Source organism: Somniosus microcephalus, chromosome 32 (genome assembly GCF_052327205.1).
Source record: "Somniosus microcephalus isolate GS21.2 chromosome 32, FLI_Smic_1.0, whole genome shotgun sequence".
Classification (NCBI taxonomy): Eukaryota; Metazoa; Chordata; class Chondrichthyes; order Squaliformes; family Somniosidae; genus Somniosus; species Somniosus microcephalus.
The window spans coordinates 18,596,434-18,620,793 of NC_141018.1; the positions used below are offsets into that span (position 1 = coordinate 18,596,434).

At 45.5% G+C, this 24,360-nt stretch overlaps 1 protein-coding gene across 3 annotated transcripts in view; it reads right to left on the reverse strand.

Annotated features, from left to right (window-relative positions):
- znf592 (zinc finger protein 592) overlaps positions 1-24,360 on the reverse strand; it is a 181,564-nt gene that overhangs the window by 61,747 nt on the left and 95,457 nt on the right. For all 3 annotated transcript variants that reach the window (XM_085972194.1, XM_085972192.1, XM_085972193.1), the window contains exon 3: positions 4,221-6,661. In XM_085972194.1, coding sequence (XP_085828320.1) covers positions 4,221-6,641 — 2,421 coding nt within the window. In that variant the 5' untranslated portion in view covers positions 6,642-6,661. The remainder of the gene's footprint in view (positions 1-4,220; positions 6,662-24,360) is intronic.

The following is a 24,360-nucleotide window of genomic DNA, read 5'->3' on the forward strand; positions in this document are numbered from 1 at the left end:
CTGCTGTAATGCGGGCAAAAAACCAGTTGGAGCTGGCTGGGAGGAGGTGACAAAGCCCGAGATGCCAAGGGAGCTAGCTTGGTGGGGTCAGTGAGCCAAAAAGCTTGAGGGAGCTGTGCTAACATCGGTCTAGTTGCTTCCATTAAGCTGTGTTTTTTTTAAAAACAGAACACTAATTGGTTACAGCATGTATTTAAATCAATTATTTAATACTGCTAAAACCAAATGTTCCAGATAACCTAACCTGCAAGCTGCAACAATCACAGAGGTTCTTTACAGAGGCCAAGATTTATACTTCTTGGATTTACAGTCGGTGCCTGAACAGCTCAGACTTGGCTGTGATGATGCCCAATTCTGATCTGCAAGTGTTAAGTGTCACACAGAACACCATCAGCAACAGAAAATAACCCATGAGCTTTCATTAAGGATATTGGGTCTAAATAGCCCACCATCTTTCTGGACCCCAGTGGTCAGGGACAGGGGAAGCCAATTCCTCACACTGCCTGGGTCAGAATAGCACCTTTAAAAAAAATGAGGCTGGTTACATTTGCAGGAGAGCTGATGCAGTGAGGGGGGCAGATATGACATCCTGGCCCAGTTAGGGGGTATGTCTGGTGGGTTGGGGCTTCCACCCTCCCTGGCGATAGCCCCCTGACCCCGGCTGTATCTCTGGCCCCAGGATTACTTGCATAGGTAAGGCTGGCACCCTGGTCCCAGCTGCAAGCTATGTCAAACCGGGAGAGGCAAGAAACAGCAGCAGACATCTGTAGCCTGCCACAAGGGGAGGAAGAGGCAGGTGATGAGCTCCCTACAATATTGAGATTTTCTCCGGATGATATTTGTCTTGCTGCTCCTGGGATCTGTATACAACAGTAGTCCGGGAGTGACTGCACATTTTCCTCCTGAGGGGGAAAGTCCAAGTTGCCTTAGGCTGACATTTAGATGCTGGGAACTGGGGACCATCATGTGGCCCCCAGGGTCCAATGAGGGCACGTGATAGGAAGCGCACCGCAGACTGCGGTTCTCCAATCTTAATTTAGTTTGCATAGGACCGCCCGTACATGGACAGGTGCCACTGAGCCGACCCTTGTATCTGGGGTATTCTTCAATATTGGGAGTGCCTCTTTAACTCTACTAATGCAGAAGTACATCACATCTACCCCACATCTGGCTACTTCATTCCCAGCACCAACTTCCCCCCATCTCTGAAGGACAGGTGGCTCATGCTGGCTTATGTTTCTACTGCCGTCCACCACCATCCAAGACTATCCTTCATGTGTGAGCTGAGGGGCATTAAAGATCAGCACTATCACCTGACGTTCAGCAGGGTCACTGGATGGCAATAGGCAGCAGGAACCTTGCCTTATTTTCCCCTTTCGAGCCTGGATATATTGAGACCAATTGCAACGCTCCCAACTGGGCTCAGCACAGACCAAGAATTGAACTTGCCCTTTTGGTCTATGCATAATTTATTTGTTTTAAATCCATCCCATTGAATTCTGGAAACCTATAGCTGTCCTTGGGAGGTATAGCTTCATGTAAAGATAGAACCAGTACAGCATTTTTGAAATGATATACACCCTCCATATATTGTAGAAGTAAAGTCTACTATTCTTGGTTCTGAGGATATCACTCGCTCGTCACACACACAAAAATGTTGTGTCGCTATAGATAAACAATGCCTGGTTTCCATACTGTAAAAGCCACGGGACATGTGCCATTCCACCAGTTTCATTCTAACTGAAATTGGCTTTACTAGTCCTCAAACCCCCAAAAACCTTAGATGGCGGCATGTGGAAAATCTCTCAATGCAAGAGTGGGAATATGGCACGAGCAGCTGAGAATGCAAACTTTTAGATGAAGAATTAACAGGCGCAATGACCTAAATCCTGGGGCTTTATACAATGTGGGAGTAAAAAAAAACACCCATCTACAATATATGATGACATTTTTACCTGCATGCTATGCGCCTGGCTTTTTCAGTACCAAACCAATCTAGACTTTGTTCTCATTGGCCCAGAAATTCGGGTCTCCGCGGGTGAGTACGCACGGGGTACTCACGCGTAGGCCCAACGAAAGTGCCGGTTTCGTGCATGCACTGCGCGAGCGCGGGAAACCGGAACTTCCGTTCCCTTGAAAGAAGGGGTTGAGAGGTGGAACGCGTGCGCCGGAGAGGCAGCGCGTACGCCTGGAACTTCCGTTTTTTTCCCAGGGTTCTCCGGGAGGGTAAGTCTCCAGGAGTTACACTTTTAAAAACCAGGCGCAAGGCCTACTTTTAACAAGGTAAATGGTGAATTAATTAAAATTAAAACATTTTTTCCACAGGTTTATTATTTCTAAATACTTTAAAGAAAGGTAAGTTTATTTTTAGCCCCGTTAGAAAATGTAATTAATTTTTTTTTAAATTTAAATTATTGTTTAAAATAGTTATTTTATGTAATTTATATATAGTCATTTTAAAAATGTGATAAAAAAAAAAATTATTTGAAGTTTTAGTGATGTTTTGGGGCTTATAGTATTTATGGTTTTGACAGCTCTTCCTGTCAATTTTATGAATGGGCATTCCCTGTTACCATTGGCTCTCCATGGCCCACGTGATCCCAGGGGACGCTTCGAACTAACTGCGCCCCTGGGATACGCAAGCACTGCGCGCCGGCAGTTGGAGGAGGCCCAGGATCGGAATCCCACGCGGGCCCACAGCTCAACGGCCGGCGCGCTAGGTAAGTGCAGGTCGGAGGCTTGCACCCGCGGGAAGCCCCCGACCCGAATTTCTGGGCCATTATGTTTGAGGTCTAAGGAAGTATTTATGTTGGAAAGCAAGAATGGGTGTCCACAACACAGGTTTAAAGTTTGACTCTAATTTATTCATTGTGAGCAACTGATCTCAGCCAAGCCATCTGGAGGAAAGGCACGTTTGAGGCTAGGACTTTTCTTCCACCTCATACCATTGTTGTGCACCTTCTTGTGGCTCAGTAGTATTTGTAAAGGCATTGCAGTAGATTGTCTGCCAGCCCATTTGACCAGAGATACTGCATGGCACAGGGTGGCCATGGAGAGAGAAAGTAAAGAGCTGGTGCTGATTTGAGGAGCTTTCTGAAATCAGCATTCCAAAAGTGGCAGATAACACCTATACATTACTCTTGGAATGGGGTAGCATAATGGATTTAGACACTGGCATTTCACATCTGGGATATATAGGTTATTATAATCCAGCCTATACTGATGGGGTGAAAATCTCCTCTGTCAACGGGCTATAAGGATCTTATATGAAATGAGTTTGGCAGTCTCAATCCAGTTTCTAGTGGCCATGGACTGACAACACAAATGTGCACCTAACTGAGCACTAATTGGCAATCTCACTCGGATACCACAAGATGCCTGGAACGAGAAATGGAAAAAAATGTCACATTGATGTAGTAAGGCAGGGGGGGGGGGGGGGGGGGTGGGGGGGGTCTTCTGAGGTTGGAGCTGTGGTATGGTGTTGGGGCAGCTTAGAAAGAACTCTGCAACTAGCTGTGCTATAATGCTTGATGCTGACTGTGCATGTCTTAAATGGCAACGAGTTCTATTCTCCGGCACTAATCTACCTCATATTGATGAGCACAAAAAGTAGAAATAACATCCCATGTACAGTATACAGGTTGACTATCCCTTATCCGAAAACCTTGGGACCAGCTGTGTTTCGGTTTTTGGAAATTTTCGGATTTCAGAAGGTACTATTTCAGACTGGGAAACTCTGAACATTAATTTGGTAATTAGTATTTGTATTTAATATAAATTTTAAAAGTTCAGGCTACCTCTTGCGGCTGTTCCGTGTCTCATTCCCCTTCCTGCTTCTCTGTGCTGCCGCTCCCAGTCTGTTTACAGCTCCCCCTGCTCCGTGTCTGAATTCCTTGACTTAGCGGGGGTCTGGGGCTCGACTGCCGCCGCCAGTTGTGGGAAAGCCGGATATCGGCTGACTCCTACGCTAAGCTGGCCCGCAAATCAGGTCAGAAAAGCATCGGCCGCGTCGGGTCATGTTTGGCGCCACTCGGGTTATGTCGTGCGCACGACTTACGCTCCACAAAAAAACTTTCAGTTTTCAGAGGTTTTCGGTTTTCAGAAGTGCGGATAAAGGATAGTCTACCTGTATTGATAAACTTCAAGAAATGATGTTGCGTGCATTACCTTCCCCCTTGATTGAGACAAGACGATTCTCTATATAGTTTGAATTTACTCACCGTTGCCTCAGCATCATCTGTTACCAGCTGGTAGTGTCCTGCAAGGCTAGCGTAATCCTGGAACTGTTGATAGCATTCGAGGCATTTTAACCCGTGACGTATTAATCTAAGGGGATCACAGTGCAGGGGCATGGCAGGGTGGCTGAAAGCTGGGCTACCCATTCCAATTACTGTCAGACCCCTAACCGCTTGGGCAGCAGAAGTCACAGCCTGGGCTGGAGGACCCAAGGTCACAGTAGAGGTCACTGGGGTGGTTGAAAACATTTGGTCCGAAGGGATGGGCTTCATCTGTAACTGAGAGCACTGCATAACAGCGCCTTTGCCCTTGTGTTCCCGTGCGTGTAAAAGCAAACTGCACTTGTTGAAGAAGACCATCAGTTTGGAACAATGGCTACACATCACCTCAATGTGGACACTCCGCCTCTCATAATGCTGTGATAAACTCTTTTCCAGAGCAAATGCATCTCCACATTCCAAACAGCGATAGCCACGAGCTGGCATGGATACATTACTGTCTGCGGGCGGTTTAAGGTTTGGAGCATAGATTGGCACAGGATTGGTACTGTTTAACAGTTTGTTAAAAGCCTCGACAACAACGTTCTGAATTGAAGTAGGAGATTCACTGTTTTGCGGAACCGTTTTTCTGACTTGCTGCACCAGTGGCACTGTGACCACCTGGGTGGCGATCATTTGTTGGCTCGGCCGCAAAGTACTGGACCTCGCTGTAGCAGTGGCAGCGACGCTATGCGGAACCAAGTTAAGGCTTGCCAAGTGAGCAGCTTTTGGCAGGAGACTTGTGCTGGAGGCAGCGGGTGGCTGCTTTACCGCCGCCTGCTTCTGCAGTTGGACCACGCCAGCAACATTCATGATGGCATTGCTAGCATTCTCCGGTGGCGCATTTGTTACAGCCGTGGCTTTCAAGTTGCTGTTGCCGTCTACATTTTCATCAAACGCCTGGGAAGCAGTCCCTTTGACAGGTATACTAGACAGAGGATTGACTGCATTAGCCATGTTTCTGGTGGACATTTGCTTCTTTCCATTTTCCACTGCGGTTGAAGTGTGGGTCTGCGATGGTGCACAGGTCACAGGGCTAGATCTTGAGCTCAATTCCTCAGTAAAAGCCACGTCAGTCACCGACTGTTCAGGTGAACTCCTCGACTCGCTCTGTTCGGAGTCGGGCATTATCCTGGTCACAGTCCTGGTAATTTCACCTGAAGATGTTTTAATGGTTTTGATCCTTACTTTTGGGATGGCTGGCGGTGAACCTGTTGCAATGTATGGGGATCCTTTGCCACTGTAGTCACTGGACACACTCCTTGGGCTATCAGGCTGTTTGTTCATCAGTTTCTTTACTCCCTCCATAGGACTTCTTGGGCTCTTTGGTGACTTAGCCATTTTGGGGCTGCCCTTGACCCCGTCCTTCAAAGCCAGCAAGGGTTCTTTAGAGTTTTCTTTCTGTTCTTCGTTTGGGAACTCTGATGTTTTTTTGGCATTAAGAGCTACCAATGCTGCTAAGCAAGAAGACAGCTTTGAATGAGCTGACTTTAGTTGCTGGCGAGGTGGCACAGAAGGGCACAAGCTCATCTCTGGAACACTGCTGTTCTTTGACTCTTCGAAGCTATTATTATGCAGGTCACTTGACAACTGCAAACTGTCAAACAAACTGTTGCTTTTGTTAAAGTCTTTGTTCTCTTGCTCTGTTTCTTCAGATGCGTTTGCCGAGTTTGTCCTCTGTCCCAAGATGGCCTCCTTCACTTTACAGTTTATAATCTCGTTTGCTTTCTCTCGTTTTTTAGAGTATTCATCAAACATGCTCAGCTCCGTCACAGCTTGTTCAGGCTGTTCTCTTGTATTGTGCATCAGAGAACTCTCTGTAGAAATATACAGGCCTACAGAACCAAGGTAAGATCTCTCGACCCGTTTAATGTTATCTACAATACCAGAATCCTGCATGCTTTCTTCTGGCTCTGGGCTAGAAATAGGACTAAACTGACTAAATGTTGGTAGGGTTTCTGACCTTGGTGTGTCAAATTTATCAGAGTAGTTTCTGGAACTATCTCCATTGATGAAAGCAGTGACCATTTTGTTGTAGCTATTTCCAAGACTATGGGTGTCAGAGGTAATATCAGAATTTCGAAAGCCATTTTGAAGCAGATTCTGTCCAAGTTGATGGCCATCCTTCTCCGTGATGGACTCGAAGGATTCTTGGCGACTGGTGTTCTTAACGATAACACTCACCACTGGGACGTCAGGTATGGCGTGGTGTATAGACAACTCATCTATATCCATCCCTGCTTGCTTCAGGTGACCTTCTGACTCCTCGCTGCTCGACTGGATAGCCTCCTTGGCATCGAGGTCTGGATCAGGAATGTCAAAAGCAGCTAGGAGGTCATCAAAATCTGGGGTCTTCATGTCACCCATGATTGGAAACTTAGAAAAACCTTAAAAGAAAAACAGAACACAATGTTAGCTACAACTACATCTTACTTGTGAAATAAAATGGGTTCAAATATGAGGCCAACATCCTACAGGTGGTACGACAGAAAGAAACAGCAGCAAAGATCTACTGGGGTCACAGTCTCAGGATATGGGGTAGGACATTCAGGACTGAGATGATGAGAAATTTATTCACTCAGAGGGTGGTGAACCTGTGACATTCTCTACCACAGAAGGCTGTGGAGGCCAAGTCACTGAATATATTTAAGAAGGAGATAGATAGATTTCTAGACGCAAAAGGCATCAAGAGGTATGGGGAGAGAGCGGGAATATGGTATTGAGATAGAGGATCAGCCATGATCATATTGAATGGTGGAGCAGGCTCGAAGAGCCTACTGGCCTACTCCTGCTCCTATTTTCTATGAAAGGCAGGTTACAAATACTAAATGTTGCAAGCATGGGTCTTGCTGTGATTGGCGCACTAATCTATTGAGTACAAAAAAAACCTATCAATACTTAAAAAAAAACCTTTGCCATACATTTTCTCTTGACAGTCCTCATCAAATTCAATTTGAGCCCCAAACATTTTATTAGGAGAGGAAATATTGGTCAAACACTGCAGCATTTGTACTGTTGCATCTGACTTCTTTAAAAATGGTTACAGTAAATCTGTAGTATCCATAGATTTCCTATATTGAACTCCACGGAAAGGGCAAGGCACTGACAATAAATAAGGCACACTACGTGCATCTTTATTTGGCTCGCTAATCGAATTAAAACAATTTGCATTTACAGTAATACATGTAGATTAGTGCTGGTAATTAGGAGTTCCAGGAACCTGTACATTGTTGCCACTCTCGAATATCTGTGTTGCAAACAGCCTGATTGCAATGAAACTCTGGCAGCGAGTGTAGCTGTTCTTTTTGAAGAAAGAAAAGAGCAAAAAAAAACCCCCATAGCTTTCCTCTTTCATACAGGCCAGACTCTCCCGAAAGGTAAACACTCTCACATTGAGGAATGCACTACATGTAGCTGGAAAACACTGAACGCTCCCCACTGTCAGTCACGCGCACGCAGATTGCATCGGTAACACAACAGATTGCATTTATAGAGTGCCTTTAGCGTAGTAAAACGCACCAAGGCGCTTCATAGAAACATAGAAGATAGGAGCAGGAGTAGGCCATTCGGCCCCTTGAGCCTGCTCCGCCATTCAATGAGATCATGGCTGATCATCCAAATTCAGTACCCTGTTCCTGCCTTCTCCCCATATCCCTTGATCCCCTTAGCCTTAAGAAATATATCCAACTCCTTCTTGAATATATTTAATGAATTGGCCTCTGCTGTCTTCTGTGGTAGAGAATTCCACAGGTTCACCACTCTCTGGGTGAAGAAATTCCTCCTCATCTCTGTCCTAAATGGCTTACCCCTTATCCTTAGACTGTGACCCCTGGTTCTGGACTCCCCGACCATCGGGAACATCCTTCCTGCATCTAGTCTGTCTAGTCCTGTTAGAATTTTATAAGTTTCAATGAGATCCCCTCTCATTCTTCTAAACTCCAGCGAGTATAAGCCCAATCGACCCATTCTCTCCTCATACGTTATTCCTGCCATCCCAGGTATCAGTCTGGTGAATCTTCGCTGCACTCCCTCCATGGCAAGAACATCCTTCCTCAGATAAGGCGACTAAAACTGCACACAATACTCAAGATGCGGTCTCACGAAGGCCCTGTACAGCTGCAGCAAGGCATCCTTGTTCCTGCACTCAAACCCTCTCGCTACAAAGGCCAACATACCATTTGCCTTCTTAACCACCTGCTGCACCTGCATGCTTACCTTCAGCGACTGGTGCACAAGGACACCCAGGTCTCGTTGCACTTCCCCTTCTCCCAATCTATTGCCGTTCAGATAATAATCTGCCTTCCTGTTTTTGACACCAAAGTGGATAACCTCGCATTTATCCACGTTATATTGCATCTGCCATGCTTCTGCCCAATCACCCAACCTGTCCAAATCATACTGGAGTTTCATTAAATGACGGAACAGGCTCGAGGGACCGAATGGCCTACTCCTGCTCCTATCTTCTATGTTTCTATGTTTCCATGGCCTCGCCCCTCCCTATCTCTGTAATCTGCTCCAGCCCTAGAACCCTCCGAGATATCTGCGCTCCTCCAATTCTGACCTCAAGTATCCCTGATTTTAATCGCTCCACCCTTGGTGGCCGTGCCTTCTGTTGCCGAGGCCCTAAGCTCTGGAATTCCCTCCCTAAACCACTCCGCCTCTCTACCTCTCTTTCCTCCTTTAAGACGCTCCTTAAAAGCTACCTGTTTGACCAAGCACCTGCCCTACTATCTCCTTACATGGCTCGGTGTCAAATTTTGTTTGATAACGCTCCTGTGAAGCACCGTGAGACGTTTTACTACGTTAAAAGTGCAATATAAATACAAAATACTTTTCCGGGTTTTCCCTCCCCAAAATCATGCTACCTTAAATGCCCAAGATAGAAGAAACCACCACCTTCAGGAAAGACATCCCTTTTTGTGCACACATATATACGCCTCAGGAAAGACTCCTCCCTGCTCACACACATATGGATACAATATTCAGGCGAGACCCTTCACCACCTGCCTTGTGTGCAGACACAGACACCTCTGGTCAGATCACCATCTGAACGAGAGTTCACAATCCCTCCCCTACCCCCCCGCCCCAAACTGGGTAATCGTATCTATGCAACACAAGAGAGTTGCAGGCTGTGTAGCTCCATTCCACTCAGCCTTCACGTACGGCAGCACTCCATCAGTCTACCTGCCATCAATTATAAAACATTTCGGAAAATTGTACAAAGCTAAAAAAAAATCCATAAGATCCTTACATTACAACAAGAGTGAATGGTATGCCACAGGATGAAGGATGAGTTATTCACTGCTACGATCAGCAGAAAAATGGTCTATTTCTATTCAGCCTCTACATGTTCCAAGTTTCACCTGGATGCATCCAAGAATACTACCCGAGAATAAAATAGGGTGCACTAGCTGTACCCTTCACAGATTTTAATAGTTTGAAATACTGCCAATTATTGATCATCTTCCGCTCACTTCAAAGAGTATTTACAATCTAATTACACTTTCCCTTTCTTGCTTCACCTCTCGTCTCTATGCAGTGTTCACCAACTGCAACAGAAAGGAACTGCAGATGACATACTCGTGGCCTTCAGCGACATGGCTGAGAATGGGAACTCCGAGAAATGAGGGTCAAATCCGCACTGCATCTTTTAAGTTAAAAATCAACATAGCAACTTAAAAAAACAAACTGGTCTGTTTCTTTTAAAACCCAATCCATCATCTCTTTTATGCCCCAAGGAAAATCCACTATTTAATTGCAGCTTTATACTTTCAACATCAAATTAACATTAGGAATTTCATCCGTAGGATTACACAGAAAACCATCCCAAAAAAAGGAAACTACAAATACACATCAAAATTACAATGGCAGCACATCTGTCATCCACAAATAGTTAAAGACAAACTTAAACAAAATACTAATTAAGGGGGAAAAAGACAATTAAAAGCAGATAAATGCATCCACAATTAAAAGAAATCTGCTGGAGGAGACTGAATAAACAGATACGATTGTCCATCACACTCAGCAAAATATTATGAAGTGCCTACTCGATTCCCTCACTTCAAAGAGCTCTCCACAGCCAAGTCGCAGGCAGGAATTTGCTGGAACAGCATGGTGCGTGATGCATGTCGTTAATCAGGCATTTGCAATCTCCCATCATCTCGCACTATAACTACGCCAAGATTTGCTGGAAAGGTCAGTGACGAATCAGGGATCTCGCTCACGGCCCAGCCAATGGCTTGTGCCTCAGACCAACCACACGGCACTATAAAAAGCGGAGAACAGACGCCATAACTCTGGGAGGGAAGTGAGCTGCATCTTCTGAAATCACCTTAAATCAATTTTTAAAAGATAATTTCAGTTAAAGTATTTAGAAAAACACTGAAAAGTCATTTTCAGTGTCTGCGCAATCCCTTCCCCACAGAGATGTCGCAAGAGGACTCAAAGAAAGAGGCCCCAAACTTTGGGGCCAATGATCTGCATGCTCTACTGGATGAGCTGGTGCTTTGGTGAGGTCAGCTACTGGGGACTCCAAGGGCGAGGGCTCCCCGCAACCTGCCAAAACTAAAAGTTAGGAAAAAATCTGAACAATTTCATATCTGCAGGATTGAGGCGCCACTGAGGGACTTGAGCACAGTATCCGGCTGACACTTCTAGTGGAGTACTGAGCGAGTGCTGCACTGTCGGAGGTTCCGTCTTCGGATGAGACGCTAAACCGAGGGCCCGTCTGCTCTCGCAGGTGGACGCAAACGATTCCCTGGCACTATTTCAAAGAAGAGCAGGGGAGTTCTGGCCAATATTTAATCCCTCAAACAACATCACTAAAACAGATCACCTGTTCATTATCATATTGCTGTTTGCAGGACCTTGCTGTGCGCAAATTGGCTGCCTCTTTTCTTATATTACAACAGTGACTACAAAAGTGCTTAATTGGCTGTAAAGCACTTTGGGAAGTCCTGTGATCATAAAAGGCGCTTTATAAATGCAAGTTCTTTCTTTTTCATTATTTAATGGTCCCTTTGTTGGCCTCCCAGGCCGAGAGTCATGTGAGGGCCAGAAATCACATCATAACCAAGTCACCTGCGCCATTATTTTTCATTCTGCAATGCTGGGCAGAGCTATGAAAACAAATGTTCCTCTGTTTAGGCGAGGGTGTCGGTAGAGCGGCACAAATGTCCCGGGAAATTATGGCACAGCGCAACTAATGGCATAGGTCACTTACTCCATTATTTCCTGGAACTATTACATTTCAATAATGCTGTACCCATTCTGCCCATACCTTTTTGTTCCAACTATCCTGACTTGCCAATAATTAGCGCCTTTGCTTATTAAGATTGGACCACCATTCTTTCACAGCGATGTATGATGTTTATTCTCCAGTTGAAATGCCTGTTGTAATTGGAATGAAACACCTCTTCCAACCAGCCATTAGAGGTACTATAAAAAGGGCACCACTCAATACTTCCCCATTCAGTCCACGTTAACAGAGTAAAAGTCAATGCCTAGATACCTATTAATTGACTATCATCTGCCATAATGAAATGCATATTTTTGTCTTGCAAAACCAGCTCACCAAAAACCATAATTAAGCCTTTAGGCACTATTTCTAATACGGGATTTAAATCAATAAACGAACACAAGACAAAAAATATATTTTAGTCACAGGCACCTTTAAATATGTCAGAAGCAAGAAAAGGATAGAGATATGTGAGTCCAAAGATGTGTGAGTTAGGTTGATTGGCTATGATAAATTGACCCTTAGTGTTAGGGGGATTAAATACGTGGGGTTACGGGGATAGGGTGGGATATGTGTTGGTGTAGGGGTTACGGGGATCGGGTGGGATATGTGTCGGTGCAGGCTCGATGGGCTGAAATGGCCTCCATCTGCACTGTGGGGTTTCTGTGATTCTGTGATTTCTGTGATATGTTAGACCACTAAGAAATGACAACTCCATGTTGTATAGTGACAGAGCAGGAGAGAACAGTTTTTGGTAAGACACATCTACCACCTTTAAGCCCTCTCCTCTCAGGCTGGTCCTCCCACAGTGGCTCAACAAGGCATATACAGGAAACTTTTGTTTAACTGGAGGTTAAATGTCCGGAAAGCTCTATCCACCGGCAAAATTCAGGAGTCGGTTCAGATAAGTTTTTTTTACTTCTCGTTGCTTTTTTTCTCGTCGTGGCTCTGCAAGGTCTAGCTGAAGCTGTTGCTTAGCTACAGAGACACTTGCAAGCTACGCTGACTGTTTTGAAGCTGTTGCTAAGCAACAGGGTTTGTTGCTTCACACGGAGCTCAGAAGCTCCGTATGTTTTAACATTAGCGCTGGTTTCTCCGGCAGTTTTGATGGAACGGCAACAGCTCGGTCCCGTCAGTGCCGGATACCAGAAAGTTTCCTGTAGTAAGCACCTCAAGGGTGACTGAGAGAGCTGTATTCAAAATTAAGCAATAAAAAACAATAAAGATTACTGCTTTAAAAGAGGTTATACAAACAAACTACCATGGTATTAATATGATTTTATCCAATGTTTGATGTATAAATGGGCATGCAAAATGAAAACTAAACTGCACAAGTCTAGACAACACAAATATCTTCAATCAACAGAGGCAATTCTTCCTTCATTAAGTACCACATTGTGACTTTATATCAGTAATGAACAGAGCAATCAATAAACTTTGACATCAGATCCTAGTCTACGCAAAATTTGGAAAATGCCCAATGACAAATGTTCCAAAGTCTCTCGCTGCCTTGGTCTGATGTAGTTCTGTGGCTATCTTTGGTGCATTTTTATTAGTTCTGCTCATTTTTTGGACTCGCATGTTTATTCCTTTGTCATTAAGAGATGCTGTGTAGTTTAAAAAACTAACAGACTCTCGAGAGCTTAAATTTATTAAAGAAAATTAATTGGGAAGAAGGAGAAAGCATACAAAACATTAGCATTCAGGAAAGACACAAGATAGATCTCTAAAGGCATACTCAGAAATAACAGGAAGCTGCTGAGAGAACAGGAATAGTATGGCCCAGAAATTCGGGTCCCAACGCGTGAGTACGGACGGAGTACTCACGCGTGGACCCGATGGAAGTGCCGGAATCTTGCATGCACTACGCATGCGCGGGAAACCGGCACTTCCGATCCTCTGAACCAAGGGGTTCAGAGGTCGAACGTGTGCGCGCGGGAGTCTGCGCGTGCGCGTTGAACTTCCTTTTTTCCCCCCAGGTTTTAACGTGCGGGTAAGTCTGTACATTTTAGAAATGTAAAAAGCAGCCGTAAGGACTCCATTTTCAAAGGTTAGTGGTCAATTATTTAAAATTAAAACATTTTTTCCACAGGTTTTTTACTTTTAAATACTTTAAAGCAAGGTAAGTTTATTTTTAGCCCCGTTTTTTTATAAAATTATTTTTTTCAAAAATTTAAATTTTTGTTTAAAAGTTATTTAATGTCATTTATAGTTTATTTACAAAGTGTGATTTAAAAAAAAAATTATTTGAAGGTAAAGTACAGTTTTACAGCCTCAGCATTTATACATTTTGACAGGTCTATCTGTCAAGACTTATGAATGGAGCATTCCCTGCTCCGATTGGCTGCCTGTTGCTCACGTGATCCCAGGGGACGCTTCGCACTAACTACGCCCCTGGGACACGCCAGCATAGCGCGCCGGCTTCTGGGACAGGCCTCGGAGAGGAATTCCACGCAGGCCAAGAGGTCAACTGCCGGCGCGCTAGGTAAGTGTAGGTCGGGGGCTTGCACCCGCGGGAAGCCCCCGACCCGAATTTCTGGGCCAATATAGCTGCAAACATTAAGAGAGAACAGCAAAGCTACCTTCAAATATGTTATAGTTAAGCAAATAGTTCAACCATACTGAAAAAAATCACTAAAAGACATTGTCTGGTCATTATCAAATTGCTGTTCGTGGAAATTGCTGTGCGCAAATTGGCTGCCGCATTTCCTACATTACAACAGTGATGACGCTACAACAGTATTTCATTGTCCTGAGGTCGTGAAAGGTGCTATATAAATGCAAGTCTTTATTTCTAGGAAATTATAATGGGGAGGTGGTAGCTGAAGGCAGGGATGTTGCTAACCCAATGCATTGCAACAGTTCACAAAAAAGGAGAGGGGGGGGGGGAAACATCAAAAGCGAAGATACAATTTAATGGTGGGCGTAGGTTAGAAACATTTAAAATCGCAAAAGAGAATATACTGGGAAGTTGCAGAAGCTCAAGGATGTTGCGTCCTTGGGGTCTGACAGTTTTCGTCCCAGGGTTTTGAAGGAGTTAGCCTGCGGTATTGTGAATCCCCCCCATACCGATATTTTCCAGTGCTTACTGGACTCGCTAAGCCACATGTTGGAGAGTAGCAAATTGACTCCCTTTTTAAGGAGACTATGGATGAACCATTAAATTAGGCCTGTAAGTCTTACCTTGACTGTGGGAAAATTATTTGAAACTAAGGGCTAATGTAAGAAATCATCATGTAGGGCAGGGGTTAATTTTAGATAGCCAATATAGTTTCAGAAGCAGCATGTTGGGTGTAAACAATTCATTTGATTTGAGATTATGGATCTAGTAAATAAGGGCGAAGCAGTGAATGTTATAGTTCTGGATTTCAGAAAGGCATTTCACACTGCTACATACAAGACTACAGTATGAAGTTCAGTCCCATGGAATAAATGGCAATGTGTTGGACTACATTAGAAACTGGCTGGTTGATGGACAGAAACAAGTGGCAGTGCATGGAGGGGTATCAGGATGGTAGCTGGTTGTTAGTGGTGTGCCACTGGGGTCAGTTTATAATTTTAATATATAATTTGTGGATGGAATCCTGTCCAAGGTATCTAAATTTTCAGACAACAATATGCATTTACATAAAACTTAGAAAAACATCCCAAGGAACTTCAAAGAGGTGTAATCAGCTAAAAATGGACACTGAATTAAGGAGGAGGGGTGTCGAGGTGGATTTTCAGGAGGGCCTTAAAGTAGAATATAGGCAGCAGAGGTTTGGCTGAGCTGAAGTTTAGAGAGAGTGGAAAATGGGATGCTGGCCCAGAAAGTATTGGAATAGTCGGAGTCTGGAGGGGACACAGGCATGGGTGAGGGTTTTAGCAGCAGATGGGCTGAGGCAGGGGCAAAGGCAGGCGGCGTTATGGAAGTAGGCAGTCCTTGCGAGGGAGGCGGTATGGCGTTGGAAGCTCAACTCGGGGTTGAATAGGATGTCTAGATTGGAAGAATCTGGTTCAGCCCGAGACCATGGCCAGGGACGGGGAAGGAATCAGTGGTGAGGGTACGGAATCTGTTGGGAGAGCCGAAGATGGTTTCCGTCTTCACAATGTTTAACTGGGGGAAATTGCAGCTCATCCAAGACTGGATGTTGGACGAGCATTCTGACAACACAAGAGGCAGTGGAGGGGTCAAGAAAGGTTTGGAAAGATGCAACGTGTTGTTATCGTCATACATATGGAAGCTGACCCTATGGGCTGGATTTTATCAATGGAGGCGTGTAGGAGGCGGGACTACAACTTTTGGGGTTGTAGTCCCGCCTCCATCGAGTTGTGGCCAACCCACTCGATTTTCACTTGATTGACCTTGTTGAGCCCACCCAGCGGGCTCAGCAGGCCAAATAAGGGCCACTTGGCAACAGCTGACGTCACAGATTGACATTTCATTGGTCAAAAGCTTTTGACAGATGAAATATCAGCGTTTGACAGCTCTTTGAAGCTGTCAAACACTGACAATCTGTACACTAAGTTAATTCCTTCTTCTCAGGCTGATTTAGAGATCTCTCCAGAACAGAAAGCTGAATGCTGCAACTTTTGACAGCTCGCGGCCATTCTGCTTTCTGTGCCGGTGAGATGAGGGACTCCTGAGACCTGAAGAAAGGAAGGCTGTAAAGGTAAGTAAAGGTAATTAAACTTCTTTAAACACACACCAAACACACTTACCTCTGCACTCATGCACCCATCACTCACCTGAACACCGACATCTCGACCCCTCCAAGCCCTTCAGCCCGACGGTCCGCCTCGCTAACTTGGCGTGGTTTTGAGCTGTCGGGAATCCCACACTTCAGTAATAAAAATAGGGATTAGGCTAAAAACTGCCTGTTAACTAACTGTTAACAGGCAGTTAATTGGCACTAATTCCCTTCCCGCCTCGGGGAGGCGGCTCCCAGCACAGGTCCGGTACCCGCCTCCTTTGAAACTGGCATGGAGGCGGGATGGGTTCGTGCCCCCCGATTTCGCAATTTTATCCCCCCACTCGCCTCCAATCCCGCCTCCTCGGGCCAATGAAAATCCTGCCCTATGTCTGCGGATGATTTTGCCAAAGCAGCGTGTAGATAAGGAAGCGGGGATCCAAGGATAGATCTTTGAGGGACTCTGGAGGTAACAGTGCAGGGATGGTAAGAGAAGCCATTGTTGGAGATGCTCTGGCTATGACCGGATAGGTAAGAGTGGAACTAAACAAGGGCAATCCCACTGAGCTGGACAATGGAGGAAAAGCTTTGGAGGAAGATGGTGTGGCAAAGGCGGCACGGAGGTCGTGGAGATAATGCACCACGGTCACAGTCTCAGAGGATGTCATATGACTTTGGTTAGGGCCATTTCAGTGACGTGGCAGGGACAGAAACCTGATTGGCGAGATTCAAACATGGGAGTTGCAGGAAAAATGATTTGAGAGGCGACAACGTTTTCAGGGATTTTGGAGACATGAGAGACATTCAGTGGTCACGGGAGTAGGAAGTGGGTGGCATGGACATGATGAGGTCAGAGTGGGCATGAGAGAGATAAGAGAGAAACTAAAGAAAATGTGGGTCCAGGGCTGGGGCAGGAGAGAATGACCCAAAATTGGGACAAATGATGATTTATCAATGTGCACAAACCTAATTGAACAAGCTCTGTGGGCAGAGAAGTGTAAGGTGAGGAGATTCAGCAGAAGAAAGGATTGTGTTGATTATGTACTAAATAGAAATAACCAACAACAAAAAGATCTTCGGTTTATGTGGACAGGTCACCAAAACCATCAGTATAGTGTTCAAAGGCAGTTAGGAAAGCAAACAGAATGTTGGGATTTATCGGTTGAGGTATAACTGCTAACTCAAGAGAGGCAATCCTAAAATTACATCTGGCCTTGGTGAGGCTACATCTGCTGTACAGTGTACGGTTCCGATCTGCCCTGTTTTAAAAAGCAAATTAAGTTATTGGAGAGAGTTCAAAAGGAGAGCTAGATTAATTGTAGAACTGAGGGAACAGAGCAGTAGGGAGAGGTTAGCTGATCTAGGGCTTTTCTTTGTTTAAAAGTGAGAAATAAGGAGTTATTTGATAGAAGTGTTTAAGATTTGACAGGTTAGAACATAAATTCAGGTACAGGAAACTCTTTTTTATCCGGCACCGACGGGACCAGCGTGGTGCCGGTTTATCAAAAAGTCCGGATTACAGAGAGGTATAGTAAAAGGTACGAGAGCCCCGTACACGGCCACAGATCCAGGCTTCCCTGTTGCATGGCAACAGGTGCAGGAACCCCGGTTACACGGCCACAGATCCAGGAACGGCCACTAATATGAAGTAAAACTTACCTGAACCTACTCCTGAATTTTGCCGGTTAACAGAGATTTCCGGTTATTTAGGTGCCGGTAAATCGAGAGTTTCCTGTATGTCTTTCTGCCGTGTATAGAATTGTAGAATAAGGGGGCCGTGGCATTAAATTCAGAGTGACAGAAGAAAATGGAAAATTCCAGTGACATTTGTTCAGTACAAGGGTGATAAACATTTGGGACTATCAGTTACGGAGTTGGAACAAGAAACTGATGTGTTTCAAAAAGGAGCTGGACCAATTCCGGTCAGTAAATAGGACTCCGGGTCAATGTTCCCTCTAATTTTTTTTTTTTTTTTTGCGCGTGGTCCCTTTAAATTGCTGCATGGCCGATTCAAAATTTTGCGCATGCGTGGTTTTTACAATGCAAAAGCCAGTGGGTGGCATAGTGGTTAGCACTGTTGCCTCACAGCGCCAGGGACCCGGGTTCAAATCCGGCCTCGGGCGACTGTCTGTGTGGAGTTTGCACATTCTCCCCGTGTCTGCGTGGGTTTCCTCCGGGTGCTCCGGTTTCCTCCCACAGTCCAAAGATGTGCGGGTTAAGTTGATTTGGCTGTGGTAAATTGACCCTTAGTGTTAGGGGATTAAATACGTGGGGTTACGGGGGTAGGGTGGGATATGTGTCGGTGCAGGCTCGATGGGCCGAAATGGCCTCTATCTGCACTGTGGGGGATTCTGTGATTCTGAGTGGCCTGCGCAGGACCTCACAGACACTGCGCATCCGCGTGGCTGTGCAGCTTCGAGGGAACATTGCTCAGGGTTATTCAATTAAATCAAGGTCGTCTTTTTGGTAAGGACAACAATGAGCTACAGTTACCTGAAAGTTTTTTTTCCCCCCACTGTAATTTGAAAGTTCTACAGACAAGAATCTCCCCCGCTCAACATCACATGGCATCCCTCCATGTACTTTGGCTAAGTCGGTGTTTTCAGACAAGGGCACTTTCCAACAAGGGTCATGGCACGGTCAATGATTTCTGAAATCTGAAGAGCTAAATCCTGACAGACCCTTTTCACAAACATAAAGTGATGTTCCACAGTACACACCCAGTCAATGGATGTTTTGTTAAAAGGCATCACATTCCCAAAAGGAACACTTGATCAGCCACTGATTGTGCATTATCTCCAGTCAGAATGCCAATCTGCAACAGTCCTGGAAACTGCCTGATTAACAAAATTCTCAACCATGTTACTACTGGCTCCGTGACTGCTCTGAGTCAAGACACTCCGCAGATGGCTTGGCAATATACTTCCAACTTTTGTTTAATACATTACCTGTTGCAGTCGAGTGCTCTGGGAGAAAGGTATCCAACAAGATGATACTGGAAATATATAGCACTCTACCTAAAGAAAAATGGATCTAGGTCACCAAAAATAGGCTTGGACTCCGACAGCTGAACCCAAAAATATTGGCAAGCCACTAAAATGTTGGTCTGGCAGCCAAGGCATTTTAGAAATTATTATTTCAAAATTTAATCTGAGCAGTTTCCTGTAAATCAAACAAGCTCTGCTCAACTGGACTCAATGGATAAAGTCAGTTCTTTGCTCACCGTGGGTCTATTCTCATTTACAGGCTTGTATGGTAGTGTTGAAACTTGCTGGACTCCAATCTCAGTAACAAATTGCTCTGTAATGAAAAGCATCCCATGACCCTCGGATAAAAAGCTGCGGACTACCTAGCATTCTTCATGGTCTTCGTGGTTAAAAAGGCAAATGGTATGTTGGCATTTGTAGCGAGAGGGTTCGAGTACAGGAACAAGGATGTCTTGCTGCAGTTGTACAGGGCCTTGGTGAGACCGCACCTTGAGTATTGTGTGCAGTTTTGGTCGCCTTATCTGAGGAAGGATGTCCTTGGCATGCAGGGAGTGCAGTGAAGATTCACCAGACTGATACCTGGGATGGCAGGAATGACGTATGAGGAGAGAATGGGTCGATTGGGTTTATACTCGTTGGAGTTTAGAAGAATGAGAGGGGATCTCATTGAAACTTATAAAATTCTAACAGGACTAGACAGACGAGATGCAGGATGTTCCCAATGGCGGGGGAGTCCAGAACCAGGGGTCACAGTCTAAGGATAAGGGGTAAGCCATTTAGGACAGAGATGAGGAGGAATTTCTTCACCCAGAGAGTGGTGAACCTGTGGAATTCTCTACTACAGAAGGCAGTGGAGGCCAATTTATTAAATATATTCAAGAAGGAGTTAGATATATTTCTTAAGGCTAAAGGGATCAAGGGATATGGAGAGAAGGCAGGGACAGGGTACTGAGTTTGGATGATCAGCCATGATCTCATTAAATGGCGGAACAGGCTCGAGGGGCCGAATGGCCTACTCCTGCTCCTATCTTCTATGTTTCTATGTCTTTCTCATTCTCAAATGTAGTTTAATTTCCTTGTACCAACAAACAGGCCACCAAGGCACAGAGTGTAAGCACAGATCGCAACGTAAACAGAGTGGGAAGTTGAGAATTTGGTGTGAGTGAGTACATTGTAAAAATTAAGAAGTTTAGAATGTGGTGAGAGTCGGAATTTGGTGCAGAGAGGGAAGGAGGTGCTTATTTTAGTTAAATTAGTTAGAATTAATTACATAAAACTTTAATTAATTAAATATATAAAACAAGGTTAGATAGCGATGGCATTGCAGGAGGTGTGCCACACCTGCAGCATGTGGGAGTTTGTGCAGGAGCAGCGTGATCCCAGGCAACCGCATCAGCAGCAAGTGTCTGCAACTCGAGCAACTTCAGCTCAGAATTGTCGAGCTGGAGTACGAGCTGCAGGCATTGCGATGCATCAGGGAGGGGGGGGGGGGGGGGGAAGAGTTGACCCAGGAGGCAGTCCTACCACTTAGATTAGGTAGTGGTTTAGATTTGGCTGGTGGTCAGCGACAGGGGGATGTGACTGCAACTCAGGCAGGTAAAGTGGTGGAGGAGCCTCAGCCTTTGCCATTGTCCAATTATTAAGGACTTTGTAACAGGGCACTTGAAAAATCACAATATGTTTAGGCAGAGTCAACACGGTTTTATGAAAGGGAAATCTTGTTTAACAAATCTATCATAGTTTTTTGAGGGTATAACTAGCAAGGTAGATAAGGGGGAACCAGTGGATATAATATATTTGGATTTTCAGAAGGCATTCGATAACGTACCACACAAGAGATTGTTACACAAGATTAGAACACATGGGATTGGGGGTAATATATTAGCATATACTGAGGATTGGTTAATAGACAGTAGGAATAAACATGTAATTTTCAGGATGGCAGGGTGGCAGGGTGGAACTAGTGGAGTGCCACAAGGATCCATGCTTGCGCCTCAGCTTTTTACAATCTACATCAATGACTTAGATGAGGGGACCGAGTATAATATTAACCGAGTATAATATTTCTCCGTCTCCGCCGCACATGCTCGGACAATGCCACCTTCCATACCAGTGCTTCCGACATGTCTTCATTTTTCCTCAACCGAGGATTCCCCTCTACTGTGGTTGACACGGCCCTCGACCGTGGCCGTTCTATCACCTGCACTTCTGTCCTCACCCCTGCCCCTCGCTCCCAGAACCACGATAGAGTTTCCCTTTCATCCCACTAGCCTCCACATTCAACGGATCATCCTCCGCCATTTCTGCCACCTCCAGTGTGATCCCACCACCAAACGCATCTTCCCCTCCCAGCATTCCGTAGGGACCGCTCCCTCCACGACACCCTAGTCCACTCCTCTATCGCCCCCAACACCCCTTCCCCTTTACCCGGCACCTTCCCGTGCAAGCGCAGGAGATGCAACACATGCCCTTATACCTTCCCACTGACCAGGGCCCCAAACACCCCTTCCAGGTGAAACAGCAATTTACTTGTACTTCTTGCAATCTAGTATACTGTGTTCGCTGCTCACGATGCGGTCTCCTCTACACTGGGGAGACCAAACGCAGATTGGGTGACCGCTTTGCGGAACACCTCCGTTCAGTCCGTAAGGGGGACCTCGAGCTTCCGGTCGCCTGTCATTTCAATTCACTGCTTCATTCCCACTCAGACCTCACCGTCCTCGGCCTCTTGCATTGTTCCACGGAAGCTCAGCGTAAGCTCGAGGAACAGCACCTCATCTTCTGATTAGGCACTCTACAGCCCTCTGGACTCAACATAGAGTTCAACAATTTCAGATCATAACATATATATATATTTTTGTTCTGTTCTTCTCCCCCACATGGCAGCTGTCCTTCATTCTGCCAGCACAATTCACACTTCATCTAGAGCCATCCTTTGTTCCTTAACCTGTCCCATTACCATCTCCTTTTGCCTTGAATATCTCTTAATGTCTCCCAATGTCTCTTAATCTCTCCTGCCTTCCAGCCTATCACAGGCCTTCCCTTTTGTTCTTTCCTCCCCTCCCCCATTTCCCAGCCCCTACACTTGCTTAAAAATCTGTTCCATTTCCTGCTTTGTCCCCAAGTTCTGTCGAAAGGTCATCGACCTGAAACGTTAACTCGGTTTCTCTCTTCACAGATGCTGCCTGGCCTGCTGAGTATCTCCAGCATTTTCTGTTTTTATTTCAGATTTCTAGCATCTGCAGTATTTTCTTTTTGTAACAATATTATCCAAGTTTGCTGACAATACAAAGCTAGGTGGGAAAGTAAATTGTGAGGAGGACGCAAAGAGTCTGCAAAGGGATATAGACCGGTTAAGTAATTGGGCAAGATGATGGCAGATGGAGTATAATGTGGAATTATCACTTTGGTAGGAAGAATGGAAAAGAAGAATATTTTTTTAAAAGGTGAGAGAGTAGTAAATGTTGGTATTCAAGGAATTTGGGAGTTAACATGAAGGTACAGCAAGCAATTAGGAAGGCAAATGGTATGTTATACTGTACTCCAAAGTCCTTGCAATAAAGAGTAAGGAAGTCTTGCTGCAATTATATGGGGCTTTGGTGAGACCACATCTGGAGTACTGTGCACAGTTTGAGTCTCCTTACCGAAGGATACACTTGTCTTAGAGGGAGTGCAACAAAGATTCACTGGACTGATTCCTGAGGTGAAAGGGATGTTGTATGAGGTGAGATTGAGTAGACTAGGTCTATATGCCCTAGAGTTTAGTAGATTGGGCCTATACTCTCAGGAGTTTATAAGAATGAGAAGTGATCTCATTGAAACATTTAAAATTCTTACAGGGTTTGACAGGGTAGATTTTTCCGGTACACTGATGACTGTATTGGTGCCGTTTCCTGCTCTCGCCCTGAACTAGAAAATTTCATTCACTTTGCTTCCATAGAAACATAGAAGATAGGAGCAGGAGTAGGCCATTCGGCCCCTCGAGCCTGCTCCGCCATTTAATGAGATCATGGCTGATCATCCAAACTCCGTACCCTGTCCCTGCCTTCTCCCCATATCCCTTGATCCCTTTAGCCTTAAGAAATATATCCAACTCCTTCTTGAATATATTTAAAGAATTGGCCTCAACTGCCTTCTGTGGTAGAGAATTCCACAGGTTCACCACTCTCTGGGTGAAGAAATTCCTCCTCATTTCTGTCCTAAATGGCTTACCCCTTATCCTTAGACTGTGACCCCTGGTTCTGGACTCCCCGACCATCGGGAACATCCTTCCTGCATCTAGTCTGTCCAGTCCTGTCAGAATTTTATAAGTTTCAATGAGATCCCCTCTCATTCTTCTAAACTCCAGCGAGTATAAGCCCAATCGACCCAATCTATCATCATACGACATTCCTGCCATCCCAGGTATCAGCCTGGTGAATCTTCGCTGAACTCCCTCCATGGCAAGAACATCCTTCCTCAGATAAGGCGACCAAAACTGCACACAATACTCAAGATGTGGTCTCACCAAGGCCCTGTACAAGTGCAGCAAGACAGCCTTGTTCCTGTACTCAAACCCTCTCGCTACGAAGGCCAACATACCATTTGCCTTCTTAACTGCCTGCTGCACCTGCATGCTTCCAATTTCCACCCTTCCCTCACCTTCACATGGTCCATCTCCAACTCTTCCCTTCCCTTCCTCCACTTTTCTGTCTCCATCTCTGGGGATAGGCTATTGACAAACATTCACTACAAGCCCACTGACCCCCACAGCTACCTGGACTACACTTCCTCCTACCCCGCTTCCTGCAAGGACTCTATTCCATTCTCCCAGTTTCTGCATCTCGCCGCATCTGCTCTGACGATGCCACCTTCCATACTAGTGCTTCCGCCATGTCTTCCTTTTTCCTCAACCGAGGATTCCCCTCTACTGTGGTTGCCACGGCCCTTGACTGTGTCCGTTCTATTTCCGCACTTCTGCTCTCACCCCTTCCCCTCCCTCCCGGAACCACGATAGGGTTCCCCTTGTCCTCACCTTTCACCCCACCAGCCTTCACATTCAACGGATCATCCTCCGCCATTTCCGCCACCTCCAGCATGATACCACCACCAAATACATCTTCCCCTTCCGAAGGGACCGTTCCCTCCGCGACACCCTAGTCCACTCCTCTATCACCCCCAACAACACCCCTTCCCCTGGCACCTTCACGTGC